At 38.0% G+C, this 22502-nt stretch overlaps 1 protein-coding gene across 1 annotated transcript in view; it reads right to left on the bottom strand.

The window, feature by feature from the left end:
* Positions 1-22502, bottom strand: part of LOC122551062 (protein furry homolog) — a 286326-nt gene that overhangs the window by 16172 nt on the left and 247652 nt on the right. Inside the window, exons 37-43 of the mRNA XM_043692704.1 lie at positions 20890-21051; positions 18342-18490; positions 16435-16642; positions 11671-11820; positions 8387-8485; positions 7379-7462; positions 6693-6710 (exon numbers count right to left, since the gene is read on the bottom strand). Coding sequence (XP_043548639.1) covers positions 6693-6710; positions 7379-7462; positions 8387-8485; positions 11671-11820; positions 16435-16642; positions 18342-18490; positions 20890-21051 — 870 coding nt within the window. The remainder of the gene's footprint in view (positions 1-6692; positions 6711-7378; positions 7463-8386; positions 8486-11670; positions 11821-16434; positions 16643-18341; positions 18491-20889; positions 21052-22502) is intronic.

Here is a 22502-nt window from a genome sequence, read left to right as displayed (position 1 = left end):
TGAAAATAAACCTAACCTACTCAACCTCTCTTCCATACCAGGCAACATCTTCGTAAACCTTCTCTGCACCCTCTCCAAAGTGTTCACATCCTTTTGGTAATGTGGCGAGCAGAACTGTACACAGTGTTCTAAATGCGGCTGAACCAACGTTGTGTACAATTTTAATATGACTTGCCAGCTCTTATACTCAATATCCCGTCCGATGAAGGCAAGCATACCATAAGCCTTCTTGATCACTCTATCCACCTGTGCAGCAACCTTCAGGGTACAATGATCTGCACTCCCAGATTTCTGTGCTCATCAACTTTTCCCAAGGCTCTTCCGTTCACTGTATAATTCATTCTAGAATTAGTCTTGCTTAATGCATCAATTGGCGTTTGCAAGGATTGAACTCCACCTGCCACTTCTCCGCCCAACTCTCCAGTCTATCTATATTATCCTACATTCTTTGACAGTCCCTTATGCTTTATGCTATTCTGCCAATCTTCATGTCACAAATTTGCTGATCATACCAATAGTGCCCTCTTCCAGATCACAAACAACAGTGGCCCCAACACTGACCCCTGTGGAACCACCACTGGTCACCTTTCTCCACTTCGAGAAACTCCCTTCAACTACTACTCTCTGTCTCCTGTTGCTCAACCAGTTCTTTATCCACCTAGCTAGAACACCCTGCACTTCACTTTTTCCATTAGTTACCATGGGGTACCTTATCAAATGCCTCACTAACGTCCATGTGTATGACATCAACAGCCCTTCCTTCATCTATCAACTTGTTAACTTCCTCAAAGAACTCTATTAATTTGATAAGGCACGATCTCCCCCGCACAAAACCATGTTGCCTATCACTGATAAGCCTATTCTTTTCTAAATATAAATAGATCCTATCACTCACTCTCTCCAGTAACTTTCCCACCACCGACGTCAGGCTCACAGGTCTGTAATTACCCGGAATATCCCTACTACCCTTCTTGTACAGGGGACAACATGAGCAACCTTCCAGTCGTCCGGACCCTCACCTGTATTTAAGGATGCCACAAAGAGATCTGTTAGGGCCCCAGCTATTTCCTCTCTCGCCTCCCTCAGCAACCTGGGATAGATCCCATCCGGTCCTGGGGATTTGTCCACCTTAATAACCTCTAGCCTACCCCACACATCTTCCCTACTTATGTCAATGTGATCCAGACTAATCAAACTTCTATCTGTAATCTCAAGATTCATCATGTTCTTCTCCTCCGTGAACACTGATGCAAAGTAATCATTCAGAATCTCACCCATTCTCTCAGGTTCGACACACAGCCTTCCTTCATTATCCTTTAGTGGACCAATCCTTTCTGTAGTTACCCACTTGCTTCTTATATAAAGAATAAAATGCTTTGGGATTCTCCTTAATTCTGCTTGCTAAAGCTATTTCATGACCCCTTTTAGCCCGCTTGATTCCTCGTTTAAGACTGGTCCTACTCTTCCGATATTCCTCCAGGGCCTGTTCTGTTCTTAGTTGCCTGGACCTTATGGAAGCTTCCCTTTTCCTCTTGGCTAGTCCTACAATTTCTCCTATCATCCACAATTCACGAATCTTGCCCTTCTTATCCTTTGCCTTCAACAGGGCATGCCTATCCTGCACTATCTTTGAAAGCCTCCCACATATCAAATCTGGACTTCCCTTCAAATAGCTGTGTCTAATCCATATTTCCGAGCTCCTTCTTAATTTTGATTTAATTGGCCTTGGCCCAGTTTAGTACTCTTCCCTTAGGACCACTCTCATCTTTATCTACGAGTATTCTAAAACTTACAGAATTGTGGCCACTGTTTGCAAAGAAATCCCCCACTGCAACTTCTAGCATCTGGCCTGGCTCATTCCCCAACACTAGGTCCAATATGGCCCCTTCCCTCATCGGATTACTGACATACTGCTCTAGAAAACTCTCCTGGATGCTTCTTACAAATTCTACCCCATCCAGACCTCTGACTCTAAGTGTATCCCAGTCAATGTTGGGAAAATTAAAATCTCCCATCACCACTACCCTATTGCCTCTACATCTTTCCATAATCTGTTTACCTTTTTGTTCTTCTACCTCACGCTCACTGTTGGGAGGCCTGTAATACAGCCCCAACAATGTAACTGCACCCTTCTTATTTCCCAGCTCCACCCATAATGCCTCACTGCCCAAGACCTCGATCGTGTCCTCCTTTAGCACAGCTGTGATATCATCCCTGACCAGCAATGCAACTCCACCCCCCTTTTTACTTCTCTCCCTGTCCTGTCTGAAGCATCTATATCCTGGAACATTTAGTTGCTAATCATCATGCCCGTCCTTCAACCAAGTCTCTGTGATTGCAATAACATCATACTCCCAGGCACCAATCCAAGCCCTAAGTTCATCTGTGTTACACACTATACTCCTTGCATTAAAGTAGATGCATTTCAGGCCACCAGTTCTTTTGCGCTCATCTGCTCTCAGCCTACTCTTCCCTTTATTAATGTTACCTTCATGATTCTTACAGTCTCCAGTCTCCACCTCACTGCCTACTTGTTTTCTCTTCTGGTTCCCGTTCACAGTTTGAGGTGCAGCATTAAAGTGCAGAAGCACCCTGTTGGAGATGTGCCATTGGGGTTCTTAGAGGCTGACACATGTCAAATTCCAATGTCATAGATGTTGGTGATCATTGTCCAAAATGGAGGTTGCTTGGAGCAAGCAGTAAGCTGAATCTGCCAGGTACCCACTCTGATTTCCATGCCTTTTTTTAATATCTAGCTTGTTTGGTGAGCTTGGTGTGATAAAGCTAAGAATTATTGAGGAGAGTTGGGCCATCAGCAAGGCATTTAACAAGCAATAATTTCCAATAATTGGGAACTCACTCCTGACAAGTGAAAAACGTGCCGACTTGTGAAAAGCATGAAAGATGGCACAAGATGCTCCACATCAATTTAGCCTTGCTGGATTTCTCACTTGATCCTGTCGCACATCCTGCCACGGCCCACACTCTACAGACCCCTGTAAGATTCCACCCAAAGTAATAGTTTAGGTTCTCTACCATTTCCCTATGTTCATTATGAAAATACTTATCCTGATCTGTAATTTTTATTTATTTAAACATTTATTCTTGACAGAAGCTTTTATAGCCCTCCTTCATGTTCATCACTAGCTTGCATTCACATAATTTCTTCCATGTGTTGTCAGTTTCTCAGTCATCCTTTGTTGGGATCTAAGTTGTTCCCAATCCTTCCATCTAAGTTCCTCTCCTACTAATGTACTGTTGTCATCTCTTTTCTTTCTCTCTTAAATGGAGAATATCCTTGGATATTCTGTACCCACCTTGGTTACCCTGAAGCCACATGTCTATAATGTCAAAATTATCAAATTTTGTTGAAAATGCTACATGCATTTTAGGGATTTTATACTTTGATTCTATTTGAAGTTTGCCAGTCTTCTATTTTTGCTTCATTTTACAGGTCTAGCTTCCCCTGAATCTGAACTCTCTCTTTGCTTCCCATTCCAATGCCAATCCAGTTGAAGTATTTTCCTCATAGTTTTTTTTATGCTGGTCCTATCTATGCATTGAATTCCAAAGCAAAGATATTTAGTGATACAGGATGATCTGGCAGCTAATTATCAGACTTTAAGCTTGATAATCCCGATTCAATATGCCAAAGGATATGGAAGAAAAGCAGGAACATGCTGAGTTAAATAATCAGCTTTGATCATAATGAATGGCAGAGCAGGCTCCAAAGGCCAAATTCTTGCTCTTGCTCTTATTTTCTTTGTTTCTAAGTAATAACATAGGATAACAGAACATACACAATATAAAAACAGGCATTCATCCAATGTTTTCATGCTCCTATTTCTGCTCCACTTAAACCATCTCCAATCCCCCATCTAAATATATGTGTATGCCCTCTTCCCTTCTCCTTTATTTACCATCCAAAATCCTCTTCAACACAGCTATATTAACACCTTCAACCACTCCCTAAAGTAGCAATTCTCACATACTCATGCATCACTATTGAATTTCCGATTTGGATTACTTGCTGATTGGTGATTTGACCTCTAGTTATATAGTCATAGAGCATGGAAACAGACCTTTTGGTCTAACTAGTCCATGCCAACCATGGTCCCATTCTAAACTAGTCCCACTTGCCTGAGTTTGGCCGATATCCCTCTAAACCTTTCCTATTCATGTACCTATCCAAATGCCTTTTAAATGTTGTAACTGTACCTGCATCCACCACCTCCTCTGGCAATTCATTTCACACGCAAACCACTGTGTAAAAAAAGTTGCCCCTCATATTCTTTTAAAACTTCCTCCTCTCACCTTGAAAATATGACCCCTTAGTTCTTCCTAAGAGGAAACAATCTCCACACCAACTTCTTAAATATCTTCCATAATTTTCAAGACTTCTTCATTATCATCATTTTTCAAGAGAAAAGTAATCCAGACTGTCAGTCCTTTCCCAATATATACATACCCACACACTTTTTCACATAATTCTGTAAATCTTCTCTGTATCTTTCCAGTGCCGTAATATCCTCTTTCTAATAATAAGAAACAGAATTGCATGCAGTGCCTTTTGATCTGACCAAGGATCAATATAGGTTAGCCTAGTGTTTAGTTTTCTTCAAAAAATGATCTTGGTAACCTGTGGTGTAACATTTAGTGCTTGATGTATCGGTACTCCAAAATTTTATGTTCCTGTACCCCAACTAAACATGCAACTTCCAAGTGATAGATGACCTCCCTATATTTTTTTTTAAACTAAAACATGCTAATTCACATTGTTTTTTTAAGAATCCCTACTGTGTGGAAACAGGCCCTTTGACTCAACAGGTCCACACCGACCCTCTGAAGAGTATCCCACCCAGACCCATTCCCCTACCCTATTACTCTACATGTCCCATGACTAATGCGCCTAACCTACACATCCCTGAATACTATGGGCAATGTAGCTTGGCTAATTCACCTAATCTGCACATCTTTTGGATTGTGGAAGGAAACCGGAGCACCTGGGAGGAAACACATGCAGACACAGGGAGAATGTGCAAACTCCACACAGATAGTCACCTGAGGCTGGAAGCGAACCCGTGTTCCTGACGCTGTGAAGCAGCAGTGCTAGCCAATAAGCTACCGTGCCGCCCCATCTGTATTAAACTGCATTTGACAAATTTTGGAACAATAATTTGTTGTGGGCACCTTCAGAATTGATTAATAATCGCTTTATTTTTGCCCAACTCTACTTGGTCTCATCACAGATTTAGAAATTTTGCTTTGATCCTAACAACAAAATAATTCATGTAAATTGTGAACAGCAGTGGTCTCAGCACTAATCCTTGTGGAACACTGGTTCCTACTTTCTGCCACTCTGACTAAATATCCATTGACTTCAAATACTTGGGGTGGCAGTAGCAAGTGATAACATCACTGACTAGCAATCCAGAACTTGAGGTTAATGCTCTGGGGTAATGGGTTTGAATCCTGTCAGGTAAATGGTAAAATCTGAATTCAATATGGCTGGTTTAAGATCAATCACTGTCTATTATCATTAAAAATCCACCTGGTTCACTAATATCCTTTAGGGAAGGAAATCTACCATTTTTACCTGGTCTGGGCTACATGTGCCTCTAAATCCACAGCAATATGGTTAACAGTGAATTGCTTTTTGGGTAGAAATAATATGATGGCCTAGCCAGCGATGCCCATATCCCATATATGAATTTAAAATAAACTTTTTTTGTCTTGAAGTCTTGAAGCAATCTATTGTCATTTGTCCATTGACTCCATGTTCTCTGACTTTAACCATGAGACTATTTTTGAATACCTTATAACATTATTGAATCAAAATTGTCTTCTGTGTTGCTTCCTCAAAAAAAGATAAATTCAGTCTAACAAGATTTATTCTTTTGAAACATAAAAATGGCCAAGAGTGTCTTTAAATATATAAAAAGGAAAAGAGGACAAAGTGAATACAGCTTCTTAGAGAAGGAAATTGGACAAATAATAAAGGGGCACCAGGAAGTGGCAGAGGAGTTTAATAAACACTTTGCACAAGTCTTCACAGTAGAAGAAACAACTAGCATTCTGAAAATACTAAATAATCAAAGGGCAAAAGGGAATAAGTATAATAATTATCACTAGAGAAAAATTAATGGGGCTAAAAGCTAAGTCCCCTGGACCTGACGGCTTGTATCCTAGGATATTAAAGGAAGTGGCTACCAAGATAGTGGCATAAACCTTAAAAGAATCCTTAGGTTCTTGAAAGGTCCCAGAGATTTGCCAATGTAACACCTTTATTCAAGGAGGAAGGGGAATAAAAACAGGTAGCTATATGCCAATTAGGTTAACATCTACTGCAGAGACAATGCTGGAGTCTATTTTTAAAAATGTAATTTCAGATTATTTTGAAATACAAAATATAATCACACCACGATAGCACAGCTTCATGAAGAGGAAATGCTGCCTGGTTCATCCTCATGAGGATTGAGGGGTTCATCCTCAATCTAGTCATATTAACTAAACTGGAGAGTGTAGAAACATGAAGAAATCAAGCTGTAACAATACTGGAAATTGGGATAACTGGAGTAATTTAGATTTATCCTAATTACAAGACGCTATTATTACTCCTTAAGAAGTGTACATTTTAGAAAGCAAAATTTAACAATTCAATAGTTAGAAAATATTCAAGACTTGTAACTTACTGCAAGGGATTCCATTTGCTACACAGCAAGCATGTCACAGGAGCAAAAAGCCAAGAAAACAGAGTATAGAAGATCATTGTGAAACATGCATTAGATACACAGTTTCATACAAGGTAAAACCATTGAAGTATTTATACTTGAAAGAAACAAGATGAAAATTGCTGTCAATCCAAGGTGATTATTTTCCAATTCAGAATGATTTCATACTTCAATTATCCGCTGTTTGCTTCCTAATTGATTGTCTATTTGTGATGGATATATAGTAATCAATTCTATATTTCATGAAGGATTATTTAGTACATAATTTATGCAAAGTAAGTACAGTGAGTAAGGTACTAAATGACAGACTTGATTTCAATGAACAGGAAATTGCAGGGAGCACTGCAAGTTTCTGATAATGCTAGCATTGTAAAATTTACCTGTCTATTTAAAGACTTTTGTGGCCTTTTAATAGTAAGAGTCACAATATATTACTCAAATCCAAAGATTGATATTTCTATACACCAGGATTGATAATCCACTTAAGCAGTGCATGCAATAGGATGACAAATTGAAACCTGTTCACATTTTAAGCTCACAAAAGCTTGACAGGTTCTCAAGTTTTAAGTCACAATACAGAGATTAGTGATAAATGATTAATAACATTATGTTTGAGCATATCTTTACTAACATGCAAAGGATTTTACCTTTTCTTCTGAGTCCCCTGGCTGGTTTGTAATCACTGTATCTCCCACAGTTCCAGGAAATGATGCTTTACAATTTGCCAGCCACTATTGTTGAAAAAAAATGCAAATAGCACTTTTACCAGAATCAAAATAAAATACTTTCTTCATTAAAAAATGACTTTATAAAAAGCATACCAAAAAATAACTGAAGAAAGCAAAAATATATAAAAACAAGACTGGTGTGCCCTTAAATTCCTTAGACCACAGGTAATGAGCATTTGTTTTTTGCATGTTAAAATAGTAGATAATGCAGAGACTTGTTACACTAGGTCTACTTCCATTGTATTTGTTTCATACTTCCCTATTTGAAACAGATGTGGGGGAATAATTTAAATCCTTTGTAAATAAGACTAGAATATTATCATAATAGGGATAATTTAAATAACAAATTTATGCAAAATATTTGGTTTCTAACACTTTCCTTTCTCCTCTCAGAATGGTACATTAAAATTAGAGTTCTATTTTCATTAATTAGATTTACGGCACTATGGTCAGACCTGGGTCTGGTGTTATAGTCCTAATTTAGTGAAAGGGGAAATAAGTTTCTGAACTCTCTTGTTATTTGTCAGTTGCGATTTTAACATTTGCTACTGCCTACAAACATTAGGAGAGATACAAGTTATACTAAGGTCATGTATACAGAGTAAAATTCCCTTCCTTCAACAATTAGTTTGCACACTGGAGATCCATTAGGGCCATATTGACATGAACCAAATACATTTCATGTAGAGCTCCTCCTGATAATTATGTTTTTCTGAATATAATTTTATTTCATATAATTCAATCAGAATTGTTATCAGTTACTGGCTCACATGCCGGAAATTACCAGATACTATTTGGAAAAGAATGACAAAAAAAGTAGAAAAATATAGCTGTGTATAATAAAAAGGTGAAGTTTTAAAATATAAATGTCAGTATTTAATAATGTAATAACAAGTACTCTTTGGTATGATCTGAAAGTTGACTGACCAGTTGCGCAGCTTCTTTCTTGTTGTTGTATGTGTCCAAATATTCTTGTAGTTCCAAGACATTGAACTTCAGTCTTTCGAGAAGCCCACAAGAAATCAGCTGGAGCAAAGAGTGTATTTTTAACATTCACACATTCTAAAAATACAAACTTTATGCTTACATATTTTCAGTACTAACATTTTGCTGAGTGTATTTGGGGTCTGCAAATTTACAGAATCACAGAATTGTTACAGTAAAAAGGGGCTACTTAGCTTATTGTGCCTGCACTGGCTCTATTACATAGTGCCGAACTCCCGTCTTTTCTCCATATTCCTGCGTATCATTTTAATCCAAATTATCATTCAATAACATTGTTTGTCTCAGGTAAACCTGCCTCTACCACATTTCCAGGCTATGCATTCTATGCTCTAACTACTGTGTGATTTTTTTTTCTTGATTAAGCCTTGCTTACTTTGCATATCACTTTAAATCTATGTCCTCTTGTTCTTTTCTCTTTTATCAGCAGGAGCTGCTTCTCCTTTGTCAATGTTTTCAATTTAGCCTCTTGTGATTTTGAGAAGTAATCTTCTCTCAGCCTTCTTCTCTCAAAAGAAAAACAGTCTCAACCATTTAGTTGATCTTCATAACTGAAGGTACTGCCTGGAGGCTTCAGCAGTGGCTCTGCGAAAGGCACAGACCTACTACTTTCTCACAGGAAGATAGCATTTGTCTCACTACCCTTGCCATTCTGCCAATGAACTTGCCATTACCTACCAGCCAGCCAATTCAGCAGCCTGCAGATGCTGCTGTGAATGCCTAGGAGCATGGAGGTGAATGAGATTAACTTGGTATTAGCATTTGCACTTTAAGTCCATCCTTTCCAACATGCAACTGATGGCCAATTCCATCAGCACACTTTGAAGTAAACCATAATTCAAATGTCTGTTGACTGATGTCACAGCAATTACTGCTCTACAAACATTAGTCCCCCAATGACTGTGTACAACAGTGGAAGCTCAGAATGAAGTCATGGAAGCTCAATCCACCACAACCTATGCTTAGACTATCATCAAACTACATTAATCAGTATTCAAGGGAGCCTACGGGGTACCATAGAAGTCCAGCAATATGTCCTCCAAAACATTAATAGGATTGCTGAAATACTGCCCTTGGAAGTATCAATGGCATATTTAAGCATAAAACTGATGTATACTCTGAAAATCATGTGAGTGGTCACTATGTCAGTACATTAGCTGTTGTCAGTCAGCTGGTCAACTCAGACAGCTACTGCCATTTCCAAGATTGTGCAGCCCAAAGCTGGGACTTTCAGAGCTAGACTGCATGAAACTATTTTGCAAGGCCACCTTTAGTCTCCCCATTTGAAAGTCAGAGAACATTTACCAGTGATGCCACAGCCACTGGTGGTAGCACTGCACAGGAACACGAAGACATGAAAAGGAAAACAAGTACAAAGAGAAAGCGCAAAAATGATAAGTTGACATAAGTATGCAGTTTATGAATCAAGTTTGGAATATTTATTTCATGGTCGCATTTCATTTTGCACTGTGGCTATGTGGAAGCTGTACAGGTTCTTGAACGGGAAGGTGTGAAATCTTGTATGAATGGGAATTTAATACTATGTTTCCTATATTTTATTAAGATGAATTCATCATATATGTTTTCCGCCTGGGCTATACATGTTCTTTGTCTCCTCTCCTCCTTGGATACAAATTACTTAATTTTATAGGCAAAATGACTTTTCTAATACCAGGAAATCAGATGCTATGAAGCCTAATTTTGTGGCTATTACTACATTTACTTCACACCATTGTGGGAGTACCATGACCATAAGGAGTGCAGCAGATTTAGACTATTCCCGTGTAGGTCAACTGAGGATGTACAATTAACGTGACTTTGTAAGCATTTTCTGGATGTACATAATTCAACAGAAACATTTTGTGCAGGTTGCCCCTAATTAAGTAGCACAAAATGGCTGACGACTGCCTGTAACTGACCAGAAAATGGATGATGGAATACAGCAGAACATGTCTGACAGTAAATAGAGAGCCTTGGGAAATTATTTTCTTAATGTAGTCTCAGCAAGTTGAACACTGTAGGATTGTTTAATCAAAGTTGACTAGCTGGAATGTACAGCTGCAATTGCTCACATAGATAAGAACATTTTACACTAAGTAGTTGTTTCTTTTAAATTACCTAATCAATTTGTTACAATATTAAGAGTAGGTTTTAGTTCAGATCCTTCAGATAATCACAGATATAGATTCCACAGTAGCTATGGATCCACATATAAATTAAAAAATCACCAAAAGATTCAGGCAGTAGAAGTGCCTCCTCACCTGCCCCCCCTCCCCCCACCGCACCATTAAGTTCTGTAAAAATATCATGACCATGGGTGTACCAGCAGCCTGTCCATTTCTTTGTCATTCAGTATCTTAACTGGAAATACACTGAAATTGTTGTGAACTTTGTCAGATGCTGCACGAGAGAGCCAGTTACAGACAGACATCTCAGCGCTGCTGACCAATAGTATCAAAGGGGGGCATGTGCGCTCTGCATTTTAACTGTACACAATCCAACGTTTTTGTATGCCTTACTGAAAAGCAAAGAAAATCTGAAGCTGTAATGAAGTTGTACCAAAATAAAAGTTGTACCTGAATCTACCATCGGACTCTCATTGGAAAAATGTAAGATCTAACAATTTGAACTGAATAATGCCAAAAATAAAGCTAATTTTGTTTCTGAGGCATGCTAACAAGGATCTTCTATGAGATGTTTTTGCTTGCTAAGCATATTTGTATCATAAACGTATTTTGAAGATTTTCTTTGATTTTTCTAAATATATCATAGATAGTAAGTAAAAGGGTGACATTCACTTCAAGCATAATTAACTAACAGTTTTATTTTAACAGTAAGTATGCTCTAGCAATAAAAGATATTTTAAGTATCTATTTATTACAATTCATATATAATTAAAATAGTGTTGTCTAAACTGGGCAACTCCAATTTACATTTGTACTATTAATTTCCTTGTTTATCTTTTTTTTATGAAAAAGACTTTTAGGAAAATATTGACTTTTAAAACCACCACTATTTTAAATGCTTCCTGTTGATATAAACAATTTGGAAAATTATAATGCTAAACATTTGAAAAGCAAATACAAATTGCATTAAATGTACTTCTGGTCAAAAGTGAATTGATGAGGTCCAAAAACTCTTGTGTTCATTCAATAAATGTTTAACTTCACTGAAATCATTTAACAAAACAATTACCAACAGATACTTACAGTTTCAGCATCTAGAAAAACCGTGGGACAATCTGAGCACGAGGTGAGTACCTCTGAAGAACTCATAAATTTTGATCCTATTCCTCGCAGACTGTCCCCAAGGAAACTTGCAGCATCCCAGGTTAGGGAACAGAATTTCTTCTGAATGCACTGGAAAACAATTGTCACATTAGTTCATTATGGCTGTCTCTGTTTACAATTTCTGGTTCAATAAATTTATATCTGTTTCCACAATAATATAAAACAAAGAACAGCAGATATTGGAAATCTGAAACAAAAATGGAAATTGCTGGAGAAATTCAGTTGGTCTGGCAGTATCTGCGAGAAGAAAGCAGAGTTAATGTTTGGAGTCTAGTGACCTTTTGAGTTTCTTCAGCATTTTCTGATTTTGTTTTATATCTACTTTTGATTGTTTTCCCATCCCTAAAGTTGACAATTACAATAGTCTTTTTTTTCATTACTCTGTATTTGTATCTAGAACTGAAGCTCAGGAGTCATATTGTTGCATAGCACATGGAAGGAACATCAAACATTCCAGGTATTGTGTTTATTCAACATGGTAACTCAATAGTTTCATTACTAGGTTTTTCTGGAATGATTTGACACTTTGTCATGGAAAGTGAAGAAAAAATCTTAATCCACTCATGGGATCCCAGAAGGCAGTTACAGGAAAGCATTGCAGAAGCCCAAAAGATCAAAGGCAGCAGACACATGGGAATGCCACCACCTCTAAGCCACATACTATCCTGAATTGGAATTATATCACCATTCCTTCATTACTGCTGGGCCAAAATCCTGGAACCTCAACCCAACAGTGCAGTGGGTGCCTCTATGCCTCAGGAATGCTACAGTTCAAGGAGAGCCCAGTATCACCGAAAATAAATAGTCTAGTCTGCAATAACTATATCACATGAACAAAATAAAAAAAAGCTGAAACCAGCTAGCATTTCTTCTCACTGGGATATGAAAAATCACAAAAGGATAGTGTAAGAAGGAAGAAAAACTTTTTAAAAATTGCAAATGGTTATAGGATAAAAATTGGCATGCCAATCTTACAACCAATAACTAATGCAGCAGCTCATATTCAGTATGATGCTGAGACCCAAGAACTAATTTTCCTTTGTCCCCTTAAATTAGGAGATCTGTAGGTTAGTGATTCCCAACCTTTTCAGTAATATGGCACCCTTCAATGAGACACACGCACTTTTTTCATGTCATCTCAATTTTGTCCTTTGTCCATATATGTTTAGAATGTTAGGTCTTCAAATAAAAAAAACAATAGCCTTGCTTTTAATTTGATGATTAATTTTCATGAGTTTTATGAGTTGTAATTTTGTTTGGATAGCATATTATTCTATGTCAGTATTCATTACTTTTATACAAAGGTTCACAGCACATTTGAATGAATTTGCTTTACTGTGGCACACTGGTTGAAAACCACTGCTGTGCATGTTTTCTTTAACAATACAGTTGTGGGCATTTCTTTGGGAGTTCAACCCAATACGCTGGCCTTTGCTCCACAGTTGAAACCTGCAACCATCTAGCTGGAGACCAGTATATTATACTTCAGTATCAGCACCTAAAGGCGAGTCAGGGGTGTGCATGCTGGCTTTGTTGCCAATAAAGTTGCCTCAGAGGAATTGGGTGTACATGATAAAGGTACATTAGGAGCTTAGGAAACAGTGGAGATAACTGGGGGATTTGGCAGATTTAATATTCCAGTATTTTACAGCTATTATGATAAATATTCATGAAGACAGTACGCATCTACAAAGGCAAATGTTAGTTTTGAAAGCAAAGCAATACCATAAGAAAATCTGTTAAAACGCTTAAGGAAAATGTAGAAAAAGTCAAAATTTCACTTTCAATAAAGATGTGTAAAATATCTTATCATTTTGGAAATTGGACTGTGAAGATTAAATACATGGGAGCAATGGCATGATGCATTGTTGCTGGACTAGTAATACAGATATCAAGCTGACATTCCAGGGAACCTGGTTCGATTTTGAATAAAAACAAATTACTTAAGAGTCTAATGATGACCATGTAATCATCACCGTTTATCATAAAAACTCATCTGATTCAGTAACATCTTTTAGAAAAGGGAACTGGCATCCTTACCTTCATTGGCCTACATGTGATTCCACATCCACAGATTCTTATCTATCCTCTGAAATGACTGAGCAATACAGTCAGTTGTAAAATGTCTCAAAAAAGAAATGAAATCGTATGAATCACCTGGCATTGAACTAGGGACTGGAAATGACAATAAAAGACACAGTTCTGTCGACCCTGCAAATACCTCCTTACTGACATCTGGGGGCTAATGCCAAAGTTGGGAGAGCTGCCAGTCAAGCAAAAGCCTGACATAGTCATATTCACAGAAAAATACTTTACACACAATCCCAGACAATACAAGCACCATACCTGGGTATGATCCAGAGACTTTGCATGTGGTGCCACAGTTACCTGTAGCTGAGAGTGAGTTGCTCTGGGTGTCCTCAACGTTGATCCCCATATCCCACAAAGTCTTGTGGTAAAATGCCAACCATGGGGAAGGAAACTTACTGCTGATCACCAGCACCACGACTGACCAAGCTGGTTGAGTCATAAAGGAAATGACTGCTCAACTGGGTTTGCAGGACGTGATGAAGGAGGGCAAACGTACTTGACCTTTCCTCACCAATCTCCCTGCTACAGTTGCATCCCAACAGCGTCAGTAGGGATGACCACCAACAGTCCTTGTAGAGATGGTGTCCTATCTTTACACTGAGGACACTCTCTATTATATTGTGTTGCACTACCACTGTGCTAAATGAGATGGAATTCAAACACATCTAGCTGGTTAGGGGCATAACTAGCACAAAGGAACATAGTGTAGTTTTTGAATGCTAGTCATTTCAGCTTCAGGACACATCTGCAGGGGTTCCTCAGGATAGTGCCCAATGGCCAACATCTTCACGTACTTCATCAATTAACTTTCCTCCACCATAAGGTCATAAGTGGACATATTCATTGATGATTACATAATGTTCAATTCTATTCATGATTTTTCAGATACTGAAGCAGTCTATTTTCAAATTCAGCAATACCTAGACAATATTCAGGTTTGGGTTGACAAATGGTAAGCAACATTTGTGCCACACCAGTGTCAGGCAACGGCCATTTCCAACAAGAGAGAATCTAACTATTGCTTCATGACATTTAATAGCATCAGTGTTGAAACTTTATTGCTGGAACAGCACAGCAGGTCAGGCAGCATCTAGGGAACAGAAGATTCGACGTTTCGGGCACATGCCCTTCTGAAACTGAACCAGACTGGTAGCATGACTACTGTGAAGACAACAGCATTTAAGAGACTAAGAATCCTGCAATGTCGAACTCACATCCTGACTCCCCAAAGACTGTCCAGTACCTACAAGGCACGCCATAAGTATAATGGAAACTTCCCACCTGCCTGGATGAGTGGAGCTCCAACAATACTTAAGAAGTTTGACACCATCCAGAACAAAGCTATCACCCTGATTGTTTCTGGATGGAGTCGCATTCTCTCTCACCACCACTGAGGCAGAGTGTCAGCAGTGTATACCAGCTGCAAGACGCACTGCAGAAATGAACTATAGTTCCTTAGACAGCATCTTCCTAAACCATGATTGCTACCATCTGGAAGGACAAGGGCAGTAGATATATGGAAACATCAGCATATGCACACTCCCCTCCAGCCACTCATGCTGACTTAGAACTCGATCGCTGTTCATCAACTGTCTCTAGGTCAAAATCCCAGAACTCCCTAACATTTTGTTGTAGGTACAATCACATCAACTTTAGGAGTTCAAGAAGGTAGCTTACGATCACCTTCTCAAAGAAAGTTGAAGATGGGCAATAAATGCGGGCTGAGACAGAGAAGCCTACACACAATGTATGAATAGACAAAAAAGGCAAGTGATTTCAGTTCTGTGAATGCAACTTTTAAAAAAAAAGTCATAAAATAATTTGTAATAGTAAACTGGAAACATTATTTTCAAGAAAACATATCATTTCAGTTCAGTCCCTATCAGGAACCTATTAATTGATGAAGTGTTTACAAGGTTGAACCTTTATGACATACGGAGGAAACAGACCATAGGCCACTGATAGGTTTCAGTTCAGGATCAAGTTCCAGTCAGAACAGTTTTGTCCTAATAGGGTTTTTGCCTGTGAAATCTCTAAGCTGTGATATTTTGCGAGGATATTTTCAAGCTGTCAGAACTGAGAAGTGGTTTCAGCATCAGAACTGAAGGGCCTGTTTCCACACTGTAGGGAATCGAACCTAATCTAATCAAAAGCTTCTAGACCATATAAATTAGAAAGAGATAGTTAAGAAATTCAAGAGTTAAGATAGAAATGACAAATCACTGGAATTTTCTTTTGTGTAATAAACTTATATTATTTTGTCAATGAAGATCGGCATCCTTGTTTGATTATATTTTGTAAATTAGCAGTATGGTAAACAACTACAAAACTGAGCTTCTGATCCACCAAACCAGGTTTCATTCCAGGATCTGATGTGTCCAGTATTTCTGTCAGCTAGGATCATAACAAAAATACTTACACAAAATTATCAGTTAAATAAATAATTTAGTCATATTTTTGATACAAGCAATGCCTTCAGTTTTGCTATCCATTCATAACACTTTACAAGATTGGAAATAGAATGTTCATGTTCAGAGAGGATGTAAATATTGTACTTCAGAAAAATGTGTACAAACTAAGATAGATTCTCACCTGGAACAGGGAAGAGAAAACATGAAAAGTATGGACTGCACAGGAACCATCAGAATCAGACATCAGTTGATTTATATGGGTGCGCCATGCTTCTTCTGCATCGTCACATGCTTTAGGCTGAAAAGCTGCAAGTATTGCAGAAAAGAAAGGCGAGGGAGGGGGTGATGAGTGAAGATCATGAAGCCCATCCCTGTCTCCTTCAGCAAAGCTGCAAGGAAGTAAAATAAATATTATGATGCAAAATTTACATTTGAAAATAAGATTACCAAAATTAAATACATTTAGTGGCCCCCCCTTTGTGACTGCAGGCCTAATCAATTCTGCTCAAGTCTGGGGCTTGCTAGTCCCTCTTCCACTCTTGGATTGCTTAGCTTGGACTGTGCTATTTCATACTCACTTAGCTTCTGTTCCAGTCTCTGACAAGCTTGGTTTAAAACAGGTAACTGATAGTAGAATAAAGAGCAAATCAAAAATTACATTTCCTATTCAATCCTGGAATGTGCAGTATTGCTGGAGATGAGTGAGAATGCCAACATAAAACACTCATTCGTTAATCTTCACCTTCATGTTGATAATTTTGAAATTATATTGAGCAGAAAGGAGGAGTGTAACAGATATCAACAGCTAGTGATGAAAGAACAAAACATGTAGGCACAGCTCTAAAGAAAGTTGTTCACCAGTGCCAAGAAATTATAATGCAACCATTGGAGGTGTCAGATACATTTACATAGTACTCTGTCCTTGCAGAACATTTTGATTTGACCTCAAATAATGAGTAAGAATGAAATTTTGGAAAAGACTCAGTGAAGGGCTGCATTATTAATTTCCTGGTCTTAAATATAGATAGGTTGAAACAACTGGGTTTCTATAAGTTTTCTGATTCTTTTGTTTGGACTCAATTTGAAATAAATTGACTTTAGCTTTGTAAAATAAAGGTTTTACTTTATAATTGATGATTTGAATGCTTACTGTTGAATGGAAGTTGATGGATAATTTAGAGCTTCAACTAATTTCATGTTTTATCTTCTAAAATATATTAGAATCATAGTAGCATACAGCACAAATGCAGATCTTTCATGCTTGTATTAAACAGTTGGGCTTAGTCACATTCTCTGACATTTTGTCTGCAATCTGTCGATTCTTCATCCTTAAGTACCTGTCAAACTCCCTTGTAAAATTATTCATGGAAGGAACTTTCCATCAAATTTTCAGTAAACCATTCCAGATTCCAACAACAACTTGAGCTAAGAAATTCTCAATTTCTCCTCCAATCCTAGATTTTTGCCAATGATTTTAAATCTATATCATTTAGTTAATTCTATACTCATTCAAGGAAACACTTTTTTGAAAGAAGAGATGATTAAACATTACATCATTTTCAGCACTTCAGTTAGGTTGCCTCTTAATTTATTTGTGTTAAAGAGAACAGTCCCAATTTTTCCTTCCTCTCGCAACTGAAGTTAATCATTCCTAGCAACATTCTGGTGAACATATTCTATACCCTAAGTCAGCTTTCCTAAAATGTATTGCACCCAGAACTGTCGACAACACTTCAGGTGAAGTTTTACTGATTTTATATTCTATGTCCAATTTATAAATCCAAGGAACACTTTTTTAAACAAAAATCACCTTATCAACTTGCCATGCTGCTTTTAACAATTGGTGAATATGCGCAACTTACACTTTCCTTAAGTGGACGTTATTAGCTCACAGTATAAAATCTTTCTATATTAGTCCTCTCAAAAGTGCATCATTTCATTTTTTACCTGTCATGCATCTATTTTATCACTATAACACATTCTGACATCTACAGGCATTTTCATTATCACTACTACTTTGCTGAACTAACTACATTGACAATAATCTTAAACACAAATGTATTGAGGACAATGTGAAGTTTAACTAACCTTGACAGCCCCAGCTGATCAACATCTCCATCACCCTTTTCTTCTGGCTCTGTAATTTCAAGGCTGAAGCTATCATTGCCCTCAAGAGCTGACGGAAGTTCACTTGTAGATCCAGAAAGTTCATCTTCCTCAGTCATGAATTCAATCTCCTAAAATAAAAGTTGTAAAGTTTAAGAATTAGAAACATGTAATGAAATACTTTTTTGTATACTTTAGAATGTATATCGCTTTTATGTGTGAATTACAGTGATTAACAATGCAAGAACTAAATGTCTCCAGTATTATGGGGATTTGAACTTGGCTTCAAATTCCAGGACATTTTTGTCATCAAAAATTGGCATTTTAATTCTGGGCTATATGCCTATCTTAAGATGTGGACATGCGATGTTGGACTGGGCTCGACAAGGTCAGAAGTCACACGACACCAGGTTGTGGTCCAATACGTTTATTTGAAATCACAAGCTTTTGGAGCACTGCACTTTCGTTTGGTGAAGTCACTCCATTTACCACACTTCACTTGATGAAGGAACTGTGCTTTGCAAGCTTGTGATTTCAAACAAACCTGCTGGACTATAACCTGGTATCATGTGATTTCTGACCTTGTCTATCTTACAGATCAACTTCTGTCTCTGGCCTGCTCCTCTTTGTGATATTTAAAGTTACTTTGATCAGTTTACTGCCATTTGCTACCATCCTCGTAAATCTTTCTGCACCACCTCTAGTGTTATTTCATTCCTCTTGCAGTGGGACCAGAACTGTATGCAGTACAGATCTGTGCATACACCTGCCAAGTTCCCACTGTTCCTCTACATGTCTCAGAATTCTGTTATTTATGGTATATTTCTTTTGTCCTGTTTCTCTCTCTAAAGGCATTACCTCACACTTCTAAATTGAATTTGATTTTCCAAGTTTTGCAAGACCACTCATATTTTCTGTTGTTTACAGCTTTCTTATTCGCCACTGACTACACCGTAAACTTTTGTATCATTCCCAACCTCACAATCATGCAGCCTACATTCAACTCTATTTCATTAATACTTGCACAGAAAGCTGATGACCTTTTTTGGCTTTCTGTATCCCGACTGGAAGCGGCCTTCCAGCCACAGAAAGACTCATCACCTAACATTGAATCAGTTTTGGATTTAGTTTCCCAATGTCCCATCCCAAGTATGTTTACTTTTCTGATCACCTACTATTTGTCAAAAACTTTGCTAATATGTCGACTACATCAGTTACCCTACCATCACTGACTTTCCTTGTTACCTATTCAAAAAATTCAATCAAGCCACACAATCTTCCCATAACACGTTCATACTAGCCACCTTTGATTAATCTATGCCTTTTTAAAAGATGATGAACACTTTCCAAATAATTGCCCACTACTGAAGTTCGGCTGACCTATTACTCAACCGATCATTTCCAAACAATAACGTTAGCAGTTCTCCAATCTTCCAGCAACTTGCCTCTAAACAGATGTGCTAGAAAATTATGGCCTTTTGATGGCCTTCTCCAAGTCCAGGACATATTTTATGCAATTGTAAATGCTTAAAAATGCTCAATCCCTGAGTAACTGTGTTTTTCCTATTCAATATTTCATTGTATTTTCCCTGATCTCTTTTTACATGCTTCCCACTGCCTATGCTGCTGTTAGCAGTCAGATTTCCCATGGGGTGGATGAACATCATAGGAAAATCTTCAGTTTTATCAACAGCAGTAAGCAGCACAGAGTTCCAGAAATCCAATTTAATATTCAGAAAATTTTGTCAAACAGTAAAAAACTGCTATCATTTCTCATATGAATAAATAAGAAAATAATAGAAATTAAGTAAAATACACATTAAACACAATGTTTAATATGCCAATGTATTGTGCAAATTAAAAAACTTAGAATAAGAACAATGCTTCAACCAATCCTTTTTTATCTTTCAGATATAAATATTCCCTTAAATAATTATTCTTGCTATATATTCTTATGTACTTAGAAAGTATATGTTATCTCTCACCAACCTTTATGTCAGAAACAGTAACCATGTCATCACTGGACTGTTGACTGTATCCACTTGTGCGTGACATTAATCGTTTTTGAACAGTGTAATATTTTGGTTGGATACCAGCAGAATGGCTTTACAGCAAGAGAGTATTCTCCCAGCCACCACAGAATTAATATTGCAAATGCAGTTATTCATAATTTGGATATGAACATATGGTTAACAGGATAAAGGGTAGCCTCAACCCCTTCAAAGGTTTTTTCGTGATCATAGAAGCTATTCAAAATCAAGTTTTGTTGTGAAATAAATTAGTATAAATTAGCAACAGGCAATTTTCAATAATTATATTGTTAAAGTGCAAACTCCTTAATGATCCAATTCTGATGTCAAGAAAATCAACAAAAGGTTGCAACAACATGCATATCCACACACAAGCAAGCCACCAAAGTCAAAGATTACCCATACCACCTACTCCCAAGATTATTATAAACACAGAGAATAAATCTGGAAATACTTAGTTATCATGACCATTCATTAGGGTACCACCAAAGCCCCTTCACCTTTGATCTCCCTGCCACCTGCTGGTTTGTTTCATCAGCCAGAGAAACCTCCAGACTAGGAGTCCTCGTGCTAACTGAAAGTGGATCTGCAGAGGCTGTGTCACCCGAAGTTGATAGTGAATCCACGTGACTTGTGTCTTCATTAGGTACAAAATTCATTATCTGCAGAACACAAATTTAACAAGATTAATGTCATAATTATGATTTAATGACATGACGTGATGCCAGTCAGAATGGAGTTAAATGTCACAAATAATTCAGGTGCACATAATGTTTAATAAACTATTGTAGCATTTTTCACAATATAATTTGAAGCCCTTTGAGTGAGCAAATGGAGAAAAAAAAAAAAAAACTTCTTTTTGACATAATCGGTTCTGCTATATTTCTGTTCTCGTGCAACCCTGTGTTATAAGAACAACACGCAATAGCAGCACCATATAAACTAATGGAGCCAAATGATGTTTTAATCAATCCACACTTTAAAAGTTTGGGCTGTAGAAACAGAGTACCCAATTCATCAATCATGTTATAGCAAATTTGTATTAACAAAATGTGTGTTATAGTAGACAACCTGTACTAAAATGTTTGTAAATATTGATGTAAATCTTCTGGGTTTGGTGTTTTTTTTAAATGTTGTTGTCATATTATGATAAAAAAGAACTGCAGATGTTCAAAATCAGAAAACCAAAAACTGCAGGGAAAATGCAGAGTTCTGAAGTAGGGTCTTCTTTATAGAGTGAATTCTGAAAAAGCATCACTGGACCCAAAACATTAACTCTGCCTTCTCTCCACAAATGCTGCCTCACTTGAGGGTTAACAAGGTGAGAGTGAGACTTCTACACAACAGGGATAGAGCTACAGCTAATAGTTGAAGCAAGGTTTGTGCGAAGATTTGTAGCTCGGGTGCTCGTTGTTGTGGTTCTGTTTGCCGAGCTGGAAGTTTTTGTTGCAAACGTTTCGTCTCCTGGCTAGGCGACATCATCAGTGCTTGGGAGCCTCCTGCGAAGCGCTTCTTTGATGTTTCCTCCGGTGTTTATAGTGGTCTGTCCCTGCCGCTTCCGGTTGTCAGTTTCAGCTGTCCGCTGTAGTGGTTGGTATATTGGGTCCAGGTCGATGTGTTTGTTGATGGAGGCATGGCATTCATCCACAAACAAACACATCGACCTGGACCCAATATACCAACCACCACAGCGGACAGCTGAAACTGACAACCAGAAGCGGCAGGGACAGACCACTATAAACACCGGAGGAAACACCAAAGAAGCGCTTCGCAGGAGGCTCCCAAGCACTGATGATGTCACCTAGCCAGGGGACGAAACGTTTGCAACAAAAACTTCCAGCCCGGCGAACAGAACCACAACAACGAGCACCCAAGCTACAAATCTTCGCACAAACTTTAAACGCATAGATCTAGATACCATCTATCAACCCCTCAGAAAACGAACAGGAAATGACATCCCCCATGGTAGGCTCATTCAGAAGGTCAGGAGGAATGGGATTCAGGGGAACATAGCTGTCTGAATACAGAATTGGCTGTCCAACAGAAGACACCGAGTAGTAGTAGAAGGAAAATATTCTGCCTGGAAGTCTGTGGTGAGTGGTGTTCCACAGGG

The sequence above is a fragment of the Chiloscyllium plagiosum genome, chromosome 6, assembly GCF_004010195.1.
Source record: "Chiloscyllium plagiosum isolate BGI_BamShark_2017 chromosome 6, ASM401019v2, whole genome shotgun sequence".
In the NCBI taxonomy this organism is placed as follows: Eukaryota; Metazoa; Chordata; class Chondrichthyes; order Orectolobiformes; family Hemiscylliidae; genus Chiloscyllium; species Chiloscyllium plagiosum.
This window is presented reverse-complemented; position numbering and strand designations above follow the sequence as displayed.